Below are 21,003 nucleotides of genomic sequence, written 5' to 3'. Positions count from 1 at the left end.
GGGGTCGAGAGCTAGGGGAAGGTATTAAGATAGAGTTTTACAGCCTGCCGGTAAGAGCAGGGATAAAATATGGCAGCGAGCTGAGCTGGAGCGCAGGAAACGCTGACCTGCGGCTCGCGGCGCAGGCGCGGCTGAACGAGCTCGGGGAGGAGCTCGGGGAGGAGCCCGGGAGGAGCGCGGGGAGGAGCGCGCACCTGGGACGCACGTCGGGGAGGAACCCGCGGAAGGACTGTCCTGGCCTGAGCCCTCCCCTCTGCGCGGCCCGCCCGGGGCAGGACTGGAAGCCGGAAGCGGACGCGAGGGAGCTAACTCGGGACTCAGACGAGTGGAAGCCAGGGGCGCGCCCTCGCTGCGCCCCCAGCCCGGGCGCGAGCCCTCCGCGAAGGCCGGGGCCATGGGGGCTCCGCGCCGCCGGCCGCGCGCGTCCCAGGGGTCCCCGCCGGTGCCGTCGCTCCTGCTTCTCCTCCTGCTCCTGTGCGCCCCGGGCCTGGGTCGCGCCTCCCCGAGGCTCTTGGACCACCCGGTGCCCGTGTGCACCCAGCAGGTGAGACCCCGACGCATCCCGGGGGGCGGGGGCCGAGGGCCGGGGGCGCGGGGTTGCCGAGTGACTGGAGGTCCGCGCGGGGTCTCGGGGGCTCCGAGGCTTGGGCACAGAGCGGGCCGCCGTGGGGAGGACTCCCGGAGAGACGGGAGTTGCTATGCGGACCCGGGAAGACACGGAGTTTGCTGGGAAAGATCGCGCAGCGCCGGTTGCACAACCTGGGCCGGCGTCCCAGCGCGGGGGGGGGGGGGGGGCGGGTGGCGCCTCCGCGGGGGGCCCACACTTGAGGAGGGACTCGGAGGAGGCATGACCCGCCGGAGGCGGGGCGCGCTGGTTAGTAAAGGGTGGGGAGGGGCCTAGGGAGGGCGAGGCGGGAGCAGACCCGGTTCCAGCCCGGGTCCTGGAACCCTCCTCCGCCGGAGCCCGCGCCTCGGGGATCCCGCGACCGCAGCGCCTGGCGCACGGGCCCCGGGGCTGCGGCGGCAGCTTCCGGGGAGAGTTGTGAGGGCAGAGCGATGACCCCTCCGGCGCGAGCCCTGGGGACCGCGCGAACCCTCAGGACGCCGCCCCTGCGGCCGCCACCGCCCGAGTCTGGGGTCCCGCTGGTCTGTATACGCCGGGCAGCTGCTCCGCTGTGCCCACAGGAAGCGACACACCCACCGCCGGGTAGTGGCCTTGGGGTGGAAGCCCGGCTTAAGGGAAAAGAGACAGACACTGTTGTGCGCACACACACACACACACACACACACACACACACACACACACTCCGTCCTGCCCCCTCCGCTCCTCTTGTTTTCCTCGGCCCACTCCTCTCTGCCACTGGCGCTAAGAAATAACCCTCAGTATCTGAGTCAGAGGATGTGAAACAATCGAAGCGGTATTTCTCCTGACCTAATTTTGTCGAGGATTCACCACAAGAGGGTGGAGGAGGGTCAGCGACTGTTTAACAGAAACTTTTCTTTTAACGTGAATGATTTGGGGACCGTCCTTGTGACTCCCGCTCCTGGGCAAAGCGTGGGACCCGCTCAGCAGGTCCTTCGCTTGGACTCGGTTCATTTCTTGGTGGCCACTTGCCAGGCACCTGCAACATACAAGGTCCTGAAAGGACAGAGACACACTCCCTGATGACCGGAGGGGTGGTGACTCACCCAGGAGCCTGCAGCGCGTGCTCTCTGTGCAGCCAGTGAGTGTACAGAATTCCAGGGAAAAGAGAAACTCCTGCAGCCTAGGGTGTTCTTTGTGGCCGAGAAGACACTTGGGCGGCCCTCCAAGACAGAGGTCTGGAGCGTTCCAGGAGGTGGAAAGCGCTGAGCCAAGGCCCATGGGTGGGCAGGATGAGGACTGGGGGGTCTGAGTGGCAGGAAAGTGAGAGAAGCATCGGGAAATAAGGGAGGGGCTCCCCTGAGCTGTGCTGAAAGGGCTTGACCTCAGTTGCTCAGCGGGAACAGGGGCTCGGCCTGATGGGGGTGTGGGGTTAGCAGAGAGGGATCCCCTGGCAGATTCGTCTGCACCCCCCGGGCTCTGCCTTCCCGCCCCCGCCATACACCTGGCCACAGACACACGCCCCCCACGGCCCGCGGCTGCCCTGAAAAGAGAGGAGCAACGCCCTCCAGATTTCTCTCCCTCCGCTGGCGTTTCAGTGGATAGAGCACCACGTAGTGTTAGGGGAAGCCCACACTTGACCCCGGAGGACCTGGGTTTGCATCCTGACTTCACCACCTACAGCCCAGTGCTGCAAGCGCGGGACATGGGGGCTGACAGATGATTGTGGACCGAAAGGATGAAGGGGAGGGCGGGCAGATGAATGACGAAGCCAGCTCTGCCCACGAAGCAGTGACAGGCGGAGACCAAGCAAGGTTGGTTCTGGTTGCTTGGATTTAGCGCCTCAAAACCCAGGGGACTCTGAGTGCCCCCCCCCTCCCATCCGATCCTTACTGGAGAAACTGTGTTTCCCTGGGGGACCCTTCCCACCTGGGCCTTCTCAGCTTCCCATGACCATGACCGCCAGCCCAGAAGAAAGCCCGCAACTTGGAGCTGGTCGGTGGGAGTGTTAACGCAGAAGTTTCTAGACAGGATGTGCGTTCCTTACAAATTCTTCTTTTCCCCAAGCACTTGCAGCTCTGACTGGGGGTGGAACAGCCGCGGGTTTAACCCCACCTTCTGGTCGCCAGGGCTTTCGACCGTGCCCCTCCCCGAGTGTCAAGTTGTGTCGTGTGGGCACCGGGCAGTCAGGGCTGCGGCCAGTGCTGGCAGCATCACCGCGGAGTCCATGGGCTCCTCCACTGGCTGCCAGCCTCTGTCTGAGATGCGACGGACAGCACGTAGCATCAGCAGCAGGAGGGGACGTGGCTGAGGCAGGCCTGGGCCTTGGGTGGAGCTTCTCTCAGCCGCCCTGCAGCCCTGGCCAGTCCCTCCACCGCTGTGACCCAGCGTTCCCGGCCATTCAGGGATGACTCTCGCCTCACGGGATCGTGGGGAGAGCACATAACACGCTGGGCGGACCAGGGGCTTGTGCGCTGGGTGTGCTGGGGCATGAACAGTGACCTGCAGCTTCATGCAGCCTCTGTGCCGGGGGTGACAGGCATACCTTCATTCAGAGCTCTCGACGGGCTGCCGGGCCGGCACCATTCACCTGTCTCGGAGACGTTAGGCGGCCGGCCAAGGTGGACCAAAGCAGAGCTGTGTGTGACCACCCAGCCCTCTTCTCTCTACCAGGCTCTTGTTGACGTCCGTGGAATTGTCTGAGTCCTTCCTTGTAATCTTCACCACTGCGGATGGAGAGGGTGGGCCCACCTGTTGTGAGCACCCCTTTTTATGTAGAGGCCGCGTGGCTGTTATTAAGAGCGGGGTTCTGAAGCCAAACTGCACGGGTTTGAGTGTCAGCTCTGTGGAGCCTTGGGCCGCTTAGCTGACCTCCCTGTGCCTCAGTTTTGTCATGAGTAAAAAGGGCATGATGGTACCGACCTCATAGGACCGTTGTTAAGATTAAATGAGACGTGTGTACAAAGTGTTAGCGTGATGCCTGGCACAGAAGGAGAGCTCGGTGAACACTGGCCACTGCCGTCATCTTCATCACCGTGGGCATCCCCTCTTGGGTTTCTGCAGGAGGCCCTGACGTAGTGCTGTTCACAAGCTCATAAATAATGTTCTGATCCTACTGCTTTTTGAAATGGGCATTTGAAACAAAGAAATGAGGGGTGACTTTTTGGAGGGGAATAAAGCAGGATCTGTCCTGGTGGTATCCAGAGAAGATCCTGAATGCATTTTTTTACACGATTGAAAACATTACATTAATGTAAATTCCTCATAGAAATTAAATTATAAGAAGAAAAGGTCTGCTGTGCCTTCCCCTAAACAAATTCATGTTTTCATTTGTCTGTCTCACATTTTAATCCTTTCCTTTGTTTGGAGTAATGTCATAGATGAAATTCTACCTTTTAATTAACTCTTATCAAGGTGATATATGGTGATCCTTTTAAAATGGTACAAAGATGTTTATAACAAAACCCAGCAGGTCCCTGCACCCCCCCCACAACCCCTAAAACAGTTCCCCAAAGAGGATCACTTATACTACTTCTAGTTATTTCTTCTGGCATTTGCCTCCATACTTCTAAATGTACTTATATTGTTATTCTTCATTTGTCAGTTTTAGATATTACCTACTGACTTATAATAGATGAAAATTTAAATTTCTTACATTACCTCCTCCCACTGCTTCCCCTCCCAGTCTTCCCATTGTGGTTCTATCAGTGGTCAGTGTTTTTTTGTTTGTCTGTTTTATTTGGTTGCACTGGGTCTTACGGGTCTTAGTTTCGGCAGGCAGGCTCCTTAGTTGTGAGTCACCAGCTCCTTAGTTGCGGCATGCAAACTCTTAGTTGCGGCATGCATGTGGGATCTAGTTCCCTGACCAGGGATCGAACCTGGGCCCCCTGCATTGGGAGCGTGGAGTCTTAGCCACTGTGCCACCAAGGAAGTCCCAATGGTCAGTGTTTATACTATAACAAATGCTAATCTTCACTGCTGAGGCAAGTACATGTGCTTTGGTTGTATTTCTTTTCTGGTATAATTTCTCTTTCCTCCTGGAGATGATAATTCCTTTCATTCTTCACTTCCATAATTTTCCATGTAACTAATGTTGGTTTTCTTCTATGAGATTTTGTCATATGTGTTTGTCATATGTCAGATATTCAGATATTTGTCATATGTCACATATTCCATCAGTTTCATTCTGTATTCTCCAACCCCAGCCTGGACCGATTACTCCCCAGGCCTGCGGCAGTGGGTCAATCTTCCTTCTCAGAGGTTAACTCCCTCATTTTGCTGGAGCATATCCCGCAGTTTCCTAAGAAAATGTATGAGGGTGTGAGAGGTATAGATAGATGAATCGATTTTTTTTTTTAAGTCTTTATGTGTCTAAAATGTCTTTATTCTCCCCTCACACTTTTTTGATAGTTTGGCTGGGTATAAAAATCGCAGGTTAAAAATACTTTTCCCTCAGGATTTTTAAGGCACTGCTTTGCTGCCTTCCAGCCCACAGCACAGATGCTAAGAAAGCCAATGCCACTCTGATTCCTCTCTGTTGCCTATTTTTTTTCTCTCTGTAAACATTATGATTTTCTTTTCACTCCTGGTATTCCAGAAGTCTCATGATGGGCCTTGGTCTAGGTCTTTTTTTCATTTGCTGTGAAGGCCATTCAGTGGACCTTTTTAATATGGAAATTATCAGTTCTAGAATTTCTTTTTCTTTTCTTTTTAATTTCTTCCCTCTATTTTCTGTGTAATCTTCTTCTGGAAATCTAGTTAATCATGTCTTATCATTCCTGAATTGATTCTCTAAATATTCATATATTGTTTCTCCTGTTTCTGTTTGTATTTGTTCTACTTTTGGAGAAATTTCCTGAATTTTATAGCCCAGTCCTCTGTGGAATTTTTTATTTTCAAGATTCGTTTTTATTCTCTGCTTGCTCATTTTTCCACAGTACCCTGTCCTTCTCATGTGGATGAAGTGTCCTCTCTTATTTCTTTGAAACTGTTATATTTTGTTTGTTTTAATTTTATCCTGTTCCCAGCATTGTCTTATTTCCTCCAAGAGCTTTTTTTTTTTTTTTTTTTAATTTGGGGGGTTTTAACCTATTTTTCATACAGGAAATCCTTCTTAAATATCTGGTACCCTTTGGCTGTCTGAGAATATTTCAAGACTGAGGTCCTAAAAGCTGACTGGATGCCCTGTGTAGATGGGCGTTTTGATCTCTGAACTTACTGTAAGGGTCAGGCTGGTGGTGAATGTGGCCTGTCTGTTGGGCAACTCTCAGATGTCGAAATCCAGAGGTCTTTTCTCTGGGCTTGGCTGCCAGCATTCTTTTTTTTTTTTTTTTTTTGGCTGTGCTGGGTCTTCATTGTGGCACCTCTGGTTGTGGGGCACAGGCTTCTCTAGTTGCGGCACTCGGGCTCAGTAGCGGCATGCAGGCTTAGTTGCGGTATGTGGGATCTTAGTTCCCCGAGCAGGGATCGAACCCAGGCCCCCATGCATTGGGAGTGTGGCGTCTTAACCACTGGACCACCAGGGAAGTCCCCATGCCAGCATTCTGAGATCAGGGCAGGGAAAGAGGCTAAGGTGCCTCCCAGCTCCTAAAAGCACTCAGAAAATTCCAGTTCCATTTGCCATGTGCTATGCCCACTTCTCACCCTGTGTCTCCTCAGTTGACAGGAGAGAAGTGCGGTCCCCCCTGAGAGTGTCCCTCAAAGAGAGAGGGAGGGTGCCTGCGTTTCATTCTTGAGAATGAGCCCGGGGACGCCAGAGCCCAGCTTGTGGATTCAAGTTCTTTCTTGTCTGTAATTACCTGCCTCTCTTTTCCGCAGGGGCTGAACTGCATAGTCAAGAACAGTAAGTCACCGGTTTTTGTTTTTCTCATGTTGCCGCGATGAAGCGCTGACCCCGTGCTGAGCTGACGAGGGTCCCAGCCCCCAGTGAGGACCCCTGAGATTTGGGGCCGCATCTGCACCTCCGTCAAGGACGCTCATCGCACAGCAGTCAGGATGGGAGGCGCAGGCCTGTCGTTAGGATTTTCTCTGGGGTGCTGCCCTGGTGAATCTGTAATACGACTCTTTTGCCAGAGCTGTCACCGTGAAGTGGGCGACATCTGGGGTGGGACCTTGTTTTGTGTTTTAATTCAAGGAGGAGGCGCACAGTTCAAGTGTCTGTGCTCATTAGGGACCCCTGCACGTAACAATAGAGCAGCTCTTATAGTTGCCCCACTCTCCTGCCCCACTTCCAGCCACTGCTTCCTCTCAAAGCCAAGGGCATGCTTTGTCATCTCTCCTAAGGTGCCCTTTAGACATCAGAGCTTTGCCGTGACCCCAGACAGGCATCAGGAAAGCGAGCAGGGCTGGGCAGCTGAGAGCACAGCCGCGGTCTCAGGGTCACGGCCTGACCGTGAAGGCCTGGGTCCCTGGACCCCCGCGAGGTGTCTTCTTTGGTCTGCATCTTTGGTTTCTGATCTCTGCCTCTCCTGGCCGCCAGGTACCTGCCTGGACGACACCTGGATCCACCCTCGAAACCTGACCCCCTCGTCCCCCAAAGACGTTCAGACCCAGCTGTGCTTTGCCCGCACGCAGCAAGGACAGCTGCTCCCCGTGGTTCACATCGAGTGGACACTTCAGACAGATGGTGAGTGGGCGTCTGGAAGTGCTGCCCACCTCCGGGTGAACCCACAGATTGGACCACCCGGCCCTCCCCCCAGACTCAGAACTGGGCTCCCAGCCCTGTGCTCAGACACGAGGGGCCATTTAGTGAGAGGACCCATCGTTTCAGGCAGTGAGTCCTTTTTCAGTGTTTTGATGTTAACCCACCATCCTTCAAGGAAGGCCTTTCTTCAGCCTAAAATCTTCATCACCCTGGAAAAGGCGTCAGGTCGTGAATTATCTGACTGCAGGGCTGGCCCTCCTGACAGCAGTGCCCCAACCTCTCAGGGGTGGATCTGTGCACAGAACTGGGAAGACGGGGTGACCAGGGCCTCCAGACCTGTGGACGGCCTGGGGGAGTCCTCTTCCTGAGGCTCCAGCCCCGCTGGCTGCTGTGTCCTCTTCAAGTTCAGGGACGCCCCTTTGACACCCACACCGTGTCGCCAATGCCCTAGCCACGAATTTGCAAAGCTTTCGCTTCTAGCCCTGGGTAAAGTGTTGCTGTCCGTGTCCAGCAGGGGTAGCTGTCCACGAGGCAGTGGCTAATCCAGCCCAAAGGGAGCTGGAAGGAGCGGAAGCGGAGGGTGGGTAAGACAGGCAAGCATCCCAGACGGGACGTGACCCCCCGACCCCGACGGTTAGTCATCCTTGCTCTGCAGCTGCGTCCCCTCTCCTCCCTCTGCCCTGCAGCCAGCATCCTCTACCTGGAGGGGGCGGAACTGTCCGTCCTGCAGCTGAACACCAACGAACGTCTGTGTGTCAAGTTTGAGTTTCTGTCCACACTGAAGCATCATCACAAGCGGGTAAGACTCCAGCCGGGGCGGTGGGCGGGGGAGGGCGGGGATGGTGGTGACCGTGGGGAGCAGGACACGCACGCGCGCGCGCGCGCACACACACACACACACACACCCCGCTCTTCCTTCCAACCTTACGTTGCTGCTCACTGTTGCGGCTCCGCGACCTACGCCTGCCGTCCTGCCCTGTACCTGGGTCAGCCCGGGGCCTCCAGGAGGAGAGGCTCTGCCCAGACCAGAGCTGCCGTGGTTTCTGCTGCAGTTGCTGCTCCTTTTGCTGCTCAGAGCCAGAAGTGGCTTCTCTTTGAGTTTGGTTGAAGCACTGATGCTCAGCGCGTGGTCCCAGGACGAGCAGCATGACCTGGGAGCTGTTAGAAATGCAGGTTCTAGGGCCCCACCCAGACGCCCTGAATCAGAGGCTGGGGGTGTTTAAACAGCAGCAGGTGCTGGTGACAAGCCATCCAGGTGGTCCTGACCCAGGCTCATCTGAACACCTGCTGCTTTACCTCTGAAAAGCGGCCACTGGCAGGGCTCCCGCAAACACAAGCAGCAAAGACAGATCCCCTGTCCCGTGTTTAGTGGGGACCCCCAAACTACTGCTGGAGGATGGTGAGGACCAGGGACCCCCACGTGGTCCACCAGGGAAGTTGGAGTCAGTGTGTGTCACCTGCACCATCCAGAAAATGTTTGCACAACAAAGATGCTGTCAGGCCTGGGCAGGTGGGCGGGGGGGGGGGGGGGGGACCTCATAGCCTTCTCGCTGCACTTTTGTGCTCCAGGACATTCTCAGGAGATCCCTGGCTTTCCCATTTAAGGAGGCAGAGTCACTTAACAAGTAGTTTTTAGCTGCCCGTTGTGTGCTCTGGAGTTGGAGAGGGCCGATGGGGGAGGGGGCTCTTTCGTCTTTCCCCAAATTCTCTTGCTTTTGGCCCCCACTGTCTCCTGATGAGGCCAGATCTAGGTTTTTTAAAATAGGCAAGAAAGGGACTTCCCTGGTGGCGTAGTGGTTAAGAATCCGCCTGCCAATGCAGGGGACACAGGTTCAAGCCCTGGTCCGGGAAGATCCCACATGCCGCGGAGCAGCTAAGCCCATGTGCCACAACTACTGAGCCTGCGCTCTAGAGCCTGCGAGCCACAACTGCTGAGCCCACATGCCACAACTACTGAAGCCCACGCGCCTAGAGCCCATGCTCTGCAACAAGAGAAGCCACTGCAATGAGAAGCCCGTGCCCCGCAACCAAGAGTAGCCCCCGCTCGCCGCAACTAGAGGAAGCCCATACGCGGCAACAAAGACCCAACGCAGCCAAAAATAAAATTAATTAATTAATAAAAAATAATAATTATAAGCAAGAAAGACCAGAAGAAACAAAGAACAGAGAAACAGATGCTTCCGATTTGGGAGCTTGCTGTAGTGGATGTTTTCTCCCTCTTTTGACTGATCCTTTGGGGGTGGATGGGGTGGACTTTGGGCCCAGGTGGGTGAGAGCCGTGACCTGTTTGCCCTCCCCTTCTCCCATCTCCTAGTGGCGTTTTGCCTTCAGCCACTTCGTGGTGGAACCCGGCCAGGAGTACGAGGTGACCGTCCACCACCTGCCTAAGCCCATCCCTGACGGGGACCCAAACCACCAGTCCAGAAACTTCCTGGTGCCCGGTAAGAGCGCCCTCCCCAGCCTTCCCTTCACCCCTCGCTCTGCAGTCAGCCTGTGGGGTGGGACCCACGGGACAAACAGGTGCAGGGCCAGGTTCTTTGCTGAGTGGCCGCAGCCTCCACTCCCTGAAGGCGGAGCCCGTTCTTGCCAACCAAACAGTGAGTGTTGGTCCACGACCCCAGGAGCTTCACAGGACCCGGAGTCCCTCCGTGTGGCTGAAGACGCACGTTTCCTGCCCAGAACGTGTCAGGAACACAAGCCAGGCCCAGGAGAGCTGTGGCCCTGCTCCCAGCCCCGCCCCAGCTCTCAGTTCCTCGTTCTTCCCCCACATCCCACCTGCATTTATCCCACGCCTTCCTTCCCCTCTTGCCACTACTCCCTCCTCCCGGGAGGCCTGGCGGGCTCATCTTACAAAGCGTCATTTGATGTGTGTGCACCTCTGGGGTGCATCTCTGTTCTCCCCAGCGTCTCTGCCACTGCCTGCCTTTCTCACTGTTCAGAGCCAAGCACACCTAGACGCCCAGCCCCTTGAGGACAGGGCCTGGACCCCGCACCCGCCTGTGCAGCCTCCAGACCCTCACAAATGGCCCTGCGTGTGGGAGGTGATCGGGAAATGCTTGTTGAAGACTTCTTCATCTCCAGGGCACCCCCTGCTCACACATGTGCACACATGCATACTCATATACGTGCACATGCACACAGATGCACACGCACGTACACATGCACACGCACATACACATGCACACGTGCGCACACGATCTGTTCGCCCGGCTTTCTTGCCCCTCGTGTCACTCCCTGCTCCCTGACATTCCATCATCTTGACATATTCGTGACGTGATATTACGCTATTTGCTTTTACGGTCTCTCCTGCTGGAACGTCATCCTCGGAGGGCAGGGACTTGGTCTCCCTCACCGCTGTATCTCCAGGGCCTAACACAGGGCCTGGCACACATTGGGGGCTCAGCCAGTATTTGTCAAATGAGTAACCCCCCCCCCGCCCCCTCACCTGTCCCTAAAGCGGACTGGCACAGCCCCTGTCACTCGCAGTGATTCACGCCTCTCACGTGCCTTCTGAAACCAAAGTAAAAAGTTGTAGTCAAGGAAATGGAGGGATCAAGAAGACATCTCCAGAGGAGTGGCCCTCACGGGGTCCCTGGGTCCGCAGCACCACGGAATCACCTGGGAACTTGTCAGAAATGCAGCTTCCCAGGCCCACCCCAGAGGGGCTGAACCCAAGACTACTGTGAGGACATGGGAAAGTTGGGGAAATGCTGCCGTTTGCTGAGGGGGACACAGTCCGTCTCTCCTCAAGGGCAGAGGCGGCTCTGGAGAGGGAGCCCCCGGGGAGAGGGAGCAGGAGTGGACCAGGACCCCTCGGTCCCAGAGCAAGTCCAGGGAGCTTGCACCTGGATCTAGAAGGTTCCTGGAGGGAGGAGGGCTGAGACGGCCAGGGCGGTCCCAGGCCTGTGGGGCCTCTGGCCCATGGCAGTGTCCATCCTGGGGCGTCTCTGAAGGGCCAGCTTTGAACAGGCTCCCCAGAGGCAGAAGGTTGTTCCCTCTGCTGTCAGAGGCTCTGTAGGAGCCAACTTTCCAAGGGAGGCGCGTTAACGGTTGCACTTTTTCCCGGTCCACAGACTGCGAGGACCCCAGGATGAAGATCACCACGCCCTGCGTGAGCTCAGGTAGCTGTGGCGGGCAGCCTTGGGGGGGGCTTTACCTGGGTGCAGACGCACACACGCACACCTGCACGTATGCTCGCCCGCCCCCTCACTCCCGGCCACGTCTGTGCCCCCGTGGGACAGGCAGCCTGTGGGACCCCAGCATCACTGTGGAGACCCTCAAGGCCCACCAGCTGCGGCTGAGCTTCACCCCGTGGAACGAGTCCACCAAATACCAGATCCTGCTGGACAGCTTTCTACCCGCGGAGAACCGGAGCTGCTTCCAGCGCATCATGGATCTGACCGTGGTAACCACTCCCTCTGCCGCTCTCCTAACCCTCCAGCTTGGCTCAGAGACACCTCTCCAAGCCTCGAAGCCCAGGCGCTCAGGCTGCGCTGGAGGGCGTGACCTGGGCTGCCCTTCCCCCTTCCCATGTGTGACTGGAGTGTGGCTGGTGTGTGTCTGAGTGTGGCTGGTGTGTGTCTGAGTGTGTCTGGAGTGTGACTGGCGTGTAGTTGCTCCGACAGCTGACGGGCACGGCTGTCTCTGCCCTGCACACCCGGCCCTCTGTCCTCCCCTCCCCCACGTTCTCCTGGTCCTCTTTTTGTTTAGCTTTGTTAATTCCATTATTGCACAAAGGATTTGAAGACTTTAAAATGTGGAAATGAAGACAAAGGGAAGTAAAGGTGAGGGAATAAGATGATGCCAGGGTAGGGCCAGTGCAGGACACGCGTGTCTGTCCCCAAGATCCCCAGCGGCCAAAGCCAAGAGGGGCAGCTGGGTGCTGGATGCAGTCCTGAGTCAACACACCCACGGCCCTGGGGAGGGGTCGCTCCTCCCGGAGCGGGACCCGCCAGCCTCTCTCCCCGGCGCCTCCTGGGGGTGCATCCCAGCAGAGGCCAGGGCCTCACTGTCCCTCTACCCTGCAGCCTGCACAGGAGGCCACCCGGCAGTGCTGCAACGTCACGCTCACCCTGCCAGACCTCAGCTGGTGCTGCCGTCACCACGTGCAGGTGGGGAGTGGGGTGGAGACGGGGTGGGCACAGGTGCAGGTGGGCAGCTCATGCTCCCCAGGGACCCAGCACCGCTACCTCCTGGGATTTCTTGCCCGGCCCCCGGCCTCACCTGGGCAGGGCCCTTTGCCCCCTCCTGCCCAGCAGCTGCGGGGACGTCCTGGAGGGGCCGGCGGGGTCCGAGGTGTGCCCACGTCCCCCCTGCCTTTCATCCCTGCGCTCTGTCCTCGCAGATCCAGCCCTTCTTCAGCAGCTGCCTCAACGACTGCCTCCGACACTCGGTGGTCGTGCCCTGCCCGGAGGTCCCGCACACCCCAGGTGAGACGCACGGTTGCCGGGGGCACACCCGGGGGGAGGGTGGGTGAGGGTCAGCAGCCCGACCCGAACCCTGACGTGGTCCTGGGGCGGGGACGGCCTTTCGTTAGCTGTGTGGCCTTGGGCAAAGCACTTAACCTTTCAAAACCTCCGTGACTTGAAAAATGGGGATTCTTCTTGTCATAGTTACAGTTAAGGACCATGTAGTGAACAGCGTGCTCTAACGTGTCCATTTCTGATTCTCACAAACTGTGAGTCATAGTACTACCTGCTAAGTACTGTATACTAGGTGCTATGCACTGTAGTGCTGTGTGCTACGTACTGTGTACTAAGTACTGGGTACTGTGCACCACAGTATAGGTACTGTGTACTGTAGAGCTAAGTATATTTTACTGAGTACTGTGTACTAAGTACTATGTACTGGGTTCTGGGTACTATATACTTTGTACTAAGTGTGTACTGTGTACTAAGTACTGTGTACCTTATACTGAGTGCTGTGTACTAAGTACTGTGCACTATGCACTGTGTACTATGTAACATACACCATGAAGCGGAGGCTCCCTTCGCCAGGTTCATAGGTGAGGAAACTGAGGCACAGAGATGTCAGGCACTTTGTCCAAGGTCACACACCGAGGAAGTGGCAGAGCCCCGGTTCTGACCTGAGACCCCGGCGTGCTGCCCACTCCCCGTTCAGAAGCCTCCTGCAGCCAGACGCCAGTCAAAAAGCCGCGGGCATTGCACTGGCCTGGACGGAACCCGGCCTCCCGGTGGAGGCGGGTGTCTCCCAGTAGGCCACCAGCTCAGGTGTCCCCTGTAGGTGGTGTCGCTAAGTTTAATAACCTGTACCAAGGGCTGGGTGTCGGGCCAGGCCGTCAGCAGGCCCCGGCACGCGGGTGGTGGGTGTGGTGACCGCTGCTAGTAACTGAGAGTCTGTCCCCTGGTTCTCATTGCAGACGCCGTCGAAGGTAAGGCCGACTCCTCCCAGGCTCTGCCGCCTCGGGACACAGAGGTCCCTGCCGTCCTGCAGCGGAGCCAGGCAGAAGGCCTGCACCAGGAGGCGGCCCTGGGTGGCGGGACCACGGCCCGTCTTGGTGTCAGGGAGGACCCCCCGGGGTGGGCGGTGGGTTGAGGACCCCAGGGCTGACACAGCAGAGAGGGCAGCTCAGGGAGGGCAGCGGGCGGGCCCCCGGGGCTGGTGTCGCAGGCCTCCCTGCCGCGCCATCACGCTGTTCTCCTGCCACAGACTACGTGCCCCTGTGGGTGTCCAGGTGCATCCCCGGCCTCTCCATCCTGCTGGTGGGTTCCGTCATCCTGCTGGTCGTCTGCATGGCCTGGCGGCTGCCGGGTAAGGGCAGGGGCTGTGGGCCCACCTGGGGCTTCCCCTCTGCCCCGCCCCTCTTCCCGTGCCCCTTCTCGCTGCACCAGCTGGGAGACTGTGCTCACAGCCCCACGCACCCCCGCCCTTCCGCCTGTTAATAAGCATCGGTTCCCTCCGGCTGCGGCCCTCTCTGGCCACGATCTAAGCAGGAGAGAACATGGGTCTTCGGGGTGGGGACTTAGCCTCTCCCTGCCCCTCTACGACCCCGGTCTGGGAGGCCGTTTCCCCTGTGGCCACAGCTCATGCTGGGGAAGATCACCAGCCGGGCGCGAGACCTGTCGAGAGGGTCCTTCTGCAGAGGTTCCCTGGGAGGGTCCAGCCGTCCAGGTCTCTGCAGGTGTCGGGAGGCCGTCTGCTTCTTGTGCTGCACGTCTGACCTTTTCCCGAAGTGCCCGCTCCTCGGGGCGAGGGAGGAACTCAAAGAGTTCTAGGCAGAGGCCCAAAGGGTGGGGCTTGAAATCAAGGTTCCAAACGTACTCGTTGGCCACATGGCTCTGGTGGTCAGCCCTGCTCCACGGGGCCCTTCACTGCCCCAGGACGGAGTGGTCACTTAAGCACGCTGGTTTACCTCGTCACCCTCAGGATACCAGCAGGAGGGACGTCCCTGGCGGTTCAGTGCTTAGGTCTCCTCACTCTCATTGCCAAGGGCCTGGCTTCACTCTCTGGTTGGGGAACTAAGATCCCACAAGCCGCGAGGCGCAGCCAAAAAAAAAAATACCAGGAGGAAATTTAAGGGGCCCAGTGGCTCTACTTCTGGAGGCATCTCGGAAGACTTTTGCCTCCTGAAAGGACACGTCTGGGGAAGGGGCTTTCCCTGAAGGGGAGCTCTGCTTGGGGATGGCCACTGTTGGGGTGTAACCTCCCAGGCACCATTCTGGGGGTCCCAGCCGTGTCAGTGCTGCAGAATACTTGTGACCCAGCTGGTGGGGTGTACCGGGCACTTCACACACAGACGCATTTCACAGAGGAAGAAGCTGAGTTTCAGAGGCATTGATACCTCCTGCAGGTCACACAGCGGTCATGGGAGAGACGGTCTCCCTGCAGAGGCCCAGAGCGTCTAAGAAGTGCTGCCTCGACCCCTCCCTTGGTCGGGAGTGGGGCAGAGCTCCCAGCAGGTGCCCCTGTGAGCTGGTCCCTGTTTCTCTTCCAAAAGAGCCGTTCTGAGCCATCTTGTAAGATTTGTGCTTCCTGCAAGGACACTTCTGGAGTATTACTTCCGGCATTTCTTTTCCTTTCAGGGTCCCATCACGGAAAATATGAAAACGGCACCAGATGCACAGGTGGGCACCTCCCGGTTTGGGCGGCCTGGGTTTGGGGTGAGTCCGTTCGCAGTGGCCTGGAGGCGCTACGCGGTCAGCTCCTGTCCCTCGGGAGATGGCACCTGCCGGGGACCCACCTCTAGCTCCGAACAGAGGGGACCTCAAACAGCGAGGCTGGGCTTACAGTTGCTCATCGCTGAACGAGGAGGGGAAGGTAAAGGCACCGTGTTTTGTGAAAAGAGGTCCTCCCGAAAGCAGCTGTGTGTATTCCATAAACGGGCCTTTGTGTCTTGTAAGGAAAAAAAGCAATTTTAATTAACATGTAGGCTAAAGGCCAGATAAAAAAGTGAGAGAGAGACTCTTTTCCCCGAAGGCACAGGCTGTTTTGCAGGCAGCCGGCACAGGCAAGGAAGCCACCTTGGGCTTATTCTGAGGTCTCGGCTGCATTTTTGGGGCTCGGGAGTCTTCCGGCCAGCCGGGCGGGGCTGTCCCCGGCCTGTGGTGTGTGGTCAGCGCCGACATGCCTGACCCCTCGGCCTGGCTTCCCTTGTTTCCCTCAGATGTCCTGCCCGCTGCCACCAGCCTGAGCCCCCCACCCTTGAAGCCCAGGAAGGTGTGGATCGTTTACTCGGCCGATCACCCCCTCTACGTGGACGTGGTCCTAAAGTTCGCCCAGTTCCTGCTCACCGTGTGCGGCACCGAAGTGGCCCTCGACCTGCTGGAGGAACAGGCCATCTCGGAGGCGGGGGTCATGACCTGGGTGGGCCGCCGGAAGCAGGAGGTGGTGGAGGGCAACTCCAAGGTCATCGTCCTGTGCTCCCGAGGCACCCGGGCCAAGTGGCAGGCCATCCTCGGCGGGGAGGACGCCACCGTCCAGCTTCGCTGTGACTGCGGGAAGCCCGCGGGGGACCTGTTCACGGCGGCCATGAACATGATCCTGCCGGACTTCAAGAGGCCGGCCTGCTTCGGCCCCTACATCGTCTGCTACTTCAGTGACGTCAGCTGCGAGGCCGACATCCCCGAGCTCTTCAACATCACCTCCTGCTACGCGCTCATGGACAAGTTTGAGGAGGTCTACTTCCGCATCCAGGACCTGGAGATGTTCGGGCCGGGCCGCATGCACCGCGTCGGGGTGCTCACGGCCCAGAACTACCTGCAGAGCCCCGGCGGCCAGCAGCTCCGCGAGGCCGTGCAGCGCTTCCGACGCTGGCAGGCCCAGTGCCCCGACTGGTTCCAGCTCGAGAACCTCTGCTTGGCAGACGACCAGGACCTCCCGTCCCTGGATGAGGAGGCCTTAGAGGAGCCGCCGCCGGGAGGAGGGATCGTCCGGCAGGAGCTGCTGGTGCTGGAACCCGCCTCCCAGGGCAGCCTGCTGGTGGAGCTGCTCCTCGCGGGGGACAGAGGGGGCCCGTCGCGGCTGGAGCCCCAGCCTTGGCCCCAGGAGCAGCCGGCGGCCCAGACGCTCCAGACCACGGTGGTCCCGGTGGACAGGGCCCCTCCGGCGCAGGCGGTGGAGCCCGTGCCTCAGGCCGTCAGGAGCGGTGCCGCCAGCCGGCTGGCCCTGGCTGGGGGAGACGAGGCCCGCCCGCTCCTGGGCGGCTGGGGCCCTGGGCGGAACAGCATCCTCTTCCTCCCTGTGCACCCCGAGGACCCGCCCGTCCGCAGCAGCCCCGCGGGGCGGCCGGACGGCTCCGTGCTGCCGCCCCCGCAGCAGAGCCCGAGCTGCCAGGACATGCGCGCGCGCCCTGGGGAGGAGCAGCGGCGGTCGGTGCAGTCGGACCAGGGCTACATCTCCAGGAGCTCCCCGCAGCTCCCGGACGACGACGACGGGGACGGGGGCAGGGGGCCGGGTGCGCAGCCGCTGTATCTCGAGGGCCTGGAGAGCCTGCGGCGCCTCCAGCTGCAGCTCTTCCTCCAGGAGCTCCGCAAGAACCCTGGCCTGGAGCCCAAGGGGCCGCCGTGTGGGGCCTCCCCCGCCCAGGGCAGTGAGCACGTGTGTCCGTAGGTGTGCACGTGTGGACGTGTGTATGCTCGTGTGTGAGACGTGTACCTTTAAAACGTAAACACCTTGACTCTGTCCCCTTAACCTTTCTTCCCGTGACCTTCCCCACGAGAATCCACAGCCTGTTCCCAGGAGCTAATGGCAGTGTCCTTGGGTGTCCGTCATGCGTTCCTTCAGCCTTTATTTTGTGCCCGGCATTGCCCTGACCATCAAGGAGCGGCCCGTCCAGTGAGAGGGACGGGGTAGCACATGGGGTGGGGCGCGAGATGCAGAGGCTGCCAGAAGCTCGCCCGGGGCCGTGAAGTCTGCAGAAGGGGCACCTGGCCCAGGGAGAAGCTTCTGGAGGAGGACATGTCTGAGCCGAAGGAGCAGCTCGTTTCCCGGGCCGAGGGCCGCAGGCGAGCGGGGCAGGGCTGTAACCGAGCCTGCCGCGGAAGGCGAGGCGGTGGGCGCAGCCCGGGGAGGCTTCGGGGCCAGGCTGGGTGTGGCTGGGGCTCCTTCACCAGGATGAGTTGCTGCCGTCAGGAGGCTGAGGGCCAAACACACCCAGTCATTTTCGGAAAGAGACCAGATAGAAGTGAGGGTCGTGGCCCCTGACGGCATCAGCAGGGCCTGAGCCCACGCGTGGCCTTGGTCAGCGGGAGACCTATGGCCGAGGATTCTTTCGGGGCTGCAGGCTGGGCCCCTGGGCTGCAGCCCCCGAGCTCGGGAAGCACAGGGAGCCCCCAGCCCTGTGCACGTTGGGGTCCCCCCCTGGGATTGAGGGTTCTCTTTGCCTGTACCTGAGTCCTGAACTGGAGCTCCAGGCTCCTGCCCGGAGGAGAGGATTCTGAAGTTCGGTGGGAAATCAGATACCAGGGTGTGCGCACGCATGCGTGTGAAAGAGCTCATCAATGAAAGAATGAATAAATTTGTTAACTCAGGTTAGAATTCCTGGCAGTCGAGTCACACGTTGCTATAGGTCAAGAAGTTCCTAGTGGCAGAGGCCTTTCTCGTGGTGAGATTGTGCCTGGTAGCAGCAGGCCTTCGAGGCCCAGGCCCCGGACAGTGCATAGCTCACAGCCAGCCCGCTGGTAGCAAAGGACCAGGTGCGGGAGTGCTATAGACTGGCGTCCGTGTCCCCCCAGATCCTTAGGTTGACACCTAATCCCCAATGTGATGGTGTTGGGGAGGACCTCTGGGAGGAGGTGAGGGCATGGGTGGGGCCTCGTGGACGGGACGAGTGCCCTTATAGGAGACCCCACAGGGCCCCCTCGCCCTTCTGCCGTGCGAGGACACAGCGAGACGGCCGTCTGTGAAGCAGGAATCTGCCGGCACCTTAACCTTGGACTTCCAGTCTCCAGCACCGTGAGGGGTGTTTCTGTCGTTGATAAGCTGCCCAGTCTGCAGTGTTCCGTTACAGCAGCCCGAGGGGACTAAGACGGGGACAGAGGAGCTGAGCCTCCCCATCCACCAGCCTCTGAGGCGCCACCCCTCTGATGATGCAGGTGGGTGTCATTGGGTCCAGGCTCCCACAGGCTTTCTGGGACGGTCCCCCTGCTTCCAGTCAGCGCATGTTCAACGTGCAGAGTGTGGATTCCGCAGCTGGAGCCGGGGCTCTGCCTTGTGGCAGGATGGCCAGCCCACGTGGTCCTGGTCCCGGGAGCACACTCTCCATTTGGATCGCCTTCCCCACAGACCTCAGATTCTTGCTTTGCTGGCCTTTGAGGCCAGATGTCCCCAATTGGCATTGTCCACTATGTTCCCTTTATCAGCAGGGCTCCTGCCTTTTTTCCTAACAGCTTTACTGAGATAGGATTCACAGCTCATACAACTCACCATGGACCCTGTACAGTTCAAGGCTTTAGGGGCTCAGAGTTCAGCAACCTTCAGCATAATCAGTTTTGGAACATTTTTCTTATGCCCCCAAAGAAACCAGCCCCTAATCATCACCCCAACCCCCAACCTCCCGTCGCTAGGCAAGCACTAATCTCCCTTCCGTGGTGTGCCTGTGTGGACATGGAGGGTGTGAACGGAGTTGTGAAGTTCCCCAGGTGCTCAACCTTGTTCCGCCCACTCCCCCTCCCCCTCCCCCAGAGCCCCCAGTCTCACACTGGTCTCAGCTGGCCGCAAGTGCTGGAGACTCCGTCAGCCTGAATGTGGTGTCAGCCGTTTGCCAAACACCGAGAGCATCAAGTGTGAATAAGGCCAGGCCTCTCTTCTCGTGCTGTTCTGAACCTCGGCTAATAAAATCCTGCCTCACCCAGAGAGGTCCTCCAAGAGCCCATGTCCTGTGGTCTGTGACCGCCACCCCTGGACTCCTCTCCTGGACAGAGTGACAGAAGGGACTCGAGGAGGCAGGAGGACCCCCGGCCACATGACCCTCGTGGATGTCCACGGCTTTTCCTGTAGGAAGACGAGGAATGATTATGTGGGGCTATGGACCTTGCCGGATTCGTTGGTTCTGAATCAGCTTCTCTTTTCTGCTCAGGAAGGTCCTCAGGTTTTGGAGGGTGTTTTGCTCATCCCTTAAATATCCACTCAGCAGGTTGAGCTGGGCCTCTGAACGCCGGGTGTGATGGATTTTACTGATTTCCTGCTTACCTTTGAATCAGAAAGAAGGGAGAGTGCGATGCTCACAGAACGACGGCGGTTTCCATCCTACAGCCTTTGCGCTCCGCGGGGGGCAGTCTCCCCTCCCAGGTAAACAACGGAGGGGCCTTCCTGCGAAGACCTGCCCGGTGAGGGCCCAAGCGTACTGACCAGCCTTGCCTGTCAGAGGAACGGGGAAGGATGGGAGAAGTCTAGTCCAATGCCCCCCATACCCAGGCACCCTTTCCTGGGGGGAGTCACCTTCGGTTCTTCACGCCTAAGTGTGACTCAGCGCCCTGGCTCCTTCCCTTCCTGAGAAGAGAGTCCGCCTGCAGCCTGACTGGGGTCCTGCGGGACTCACAGGATGTGGATCCAGCCCCTGCTCTTTAGCCAGAACCTGACATCGAAAGGGAAGCCACATCCGAAGGCTGCCCGCGGCCGACGGACATGGTTCAGACCCGGATTCCCTTCCTGACCGCAGTGCAACCTCCAGCAAGTGGCTCCATCCTTCTGGGCTCGGGGCTGGAGGGGAAGCTCCCCAGAGGGGCTGCGAGGACCCGGAGGGGCCGGCCAGCGGAGCACAGGCCGGCTGCAGGGCCAGACTCACCCGACACGACCTCCCCTCTTGAGCAGGCGAGGGGCAGCTCAGCCACGAGAAACGTCGTCAAGGTGGTCACCTTACCGTCCATCCGCATTTAGGGAGAAATGAAGACACGGTCTTTGCTGTTCTGAAACTATTGTACGTGTAAGTTTTGTCCCCATTACGATTGTGAATGTCTTGACGGAAAGGACCGTTTTTGCACATATCGCCCCATTACTGCAGCCTGTGAAGGAGGGGACATCGCTGCTGTCTTATAAGTGAGGGACGGCCCTGGAGGCCGGGTGGTGCCAGCGCCCAGCTGGGGGGCAGGCAGGGCAAGCGAGGCGGGCCCTTGGCCTCACCGTTTGAATAGCGCCTGAATAGTGCCGGCTGTTTCTGTGCTAAAGAACAACGACCGTAGTCTTTTTTTAAAATTTATTTTTGGCTGCGTTGGGTCTTCGTTGTTGCGGCGAGCGGGGGCTTCTCTTGTTGCAGAGCACGGGCTCTAGAGCACAGGCTCAGTAGTTGTGGCACACGAACTTAGTTGCCTCATGGCATGTG

The 21,003-nt window shown here is 58.6% G+C and overlaps 1 protein-coding gene across 8 annotated transcripts; it reads left to right on the top strand.

Annotated features, from left to right (window-relative positions):
* The first annotated feature begins 259 nt into the window (after positions 1-259).
* On the top strand, positions 260-20,830 carry IL17RA (interleukin 17 receptor A). Of its 8 annotated transcripts, XR_005021439.1 has the most exons (14): positions 261-544; positions 6,401-6,425; positions 7,062-7,208; positions 7,913-8,025; positions 9,541-9,667; positions 11,300-11,347; positions 11,468-11,631; positions 12,254-12,337; positions 12,571-12,655; positions 13,606-13,617; positions 13,896-13,997; positions 15,269-15,310; positions 15,850-18,778; positions 19,368-20,827. XR_005021439.1 is itself a non-coding variant. In XM_036865111.1 (13 exons), the coding sequence occupies exons 1-13, from the start codon at positions 395-397 to the stop codon at positions 17,292-17,294; spliced, it is 2,544 nt and encodes an 847-aa protein (XP_036721006.1). In that variant the 5' UTR covers positions 261-394; the 3' UTR covers positions 17,295-20,830. The 8 variants fall into 8 exon arrangements, 1 of the variants encoding a protein (XP_036721006.1); XR_005021440.1 differs by lacking the exon at positions 12,254-12,337 and having other exon boundaries at positions 19,368-20,828; XR_005021441.1 differs by lacking the exon at positions 13,896-13,997 and having other exon boundaries at positions 19,368-20,828.
* Positions 20,831-21,003: the final 173 nt, after the last annotated feature.

Source organism: Balaenoptera musculus, chromosome 10 (genome assembly GCF_009873245.2).
Source record: "Balaenoptera musculus isolate JJ_BM4_2016_0621 chromosome 10, mBalMus1.pri.v3, whole genome shotgun sequence".
Taxonomy (NCBI): Eukaryota; Metazoa; Chordata; class Mammalia; order Artiodactyla; family Balaenopteridae; genus Balaenoptera; species Balaenoptera musculus.
Note: the sequence above shows the minus strand (reverse complement) of the source record. Positions and strands in the feature narration are given on the sequence as shown.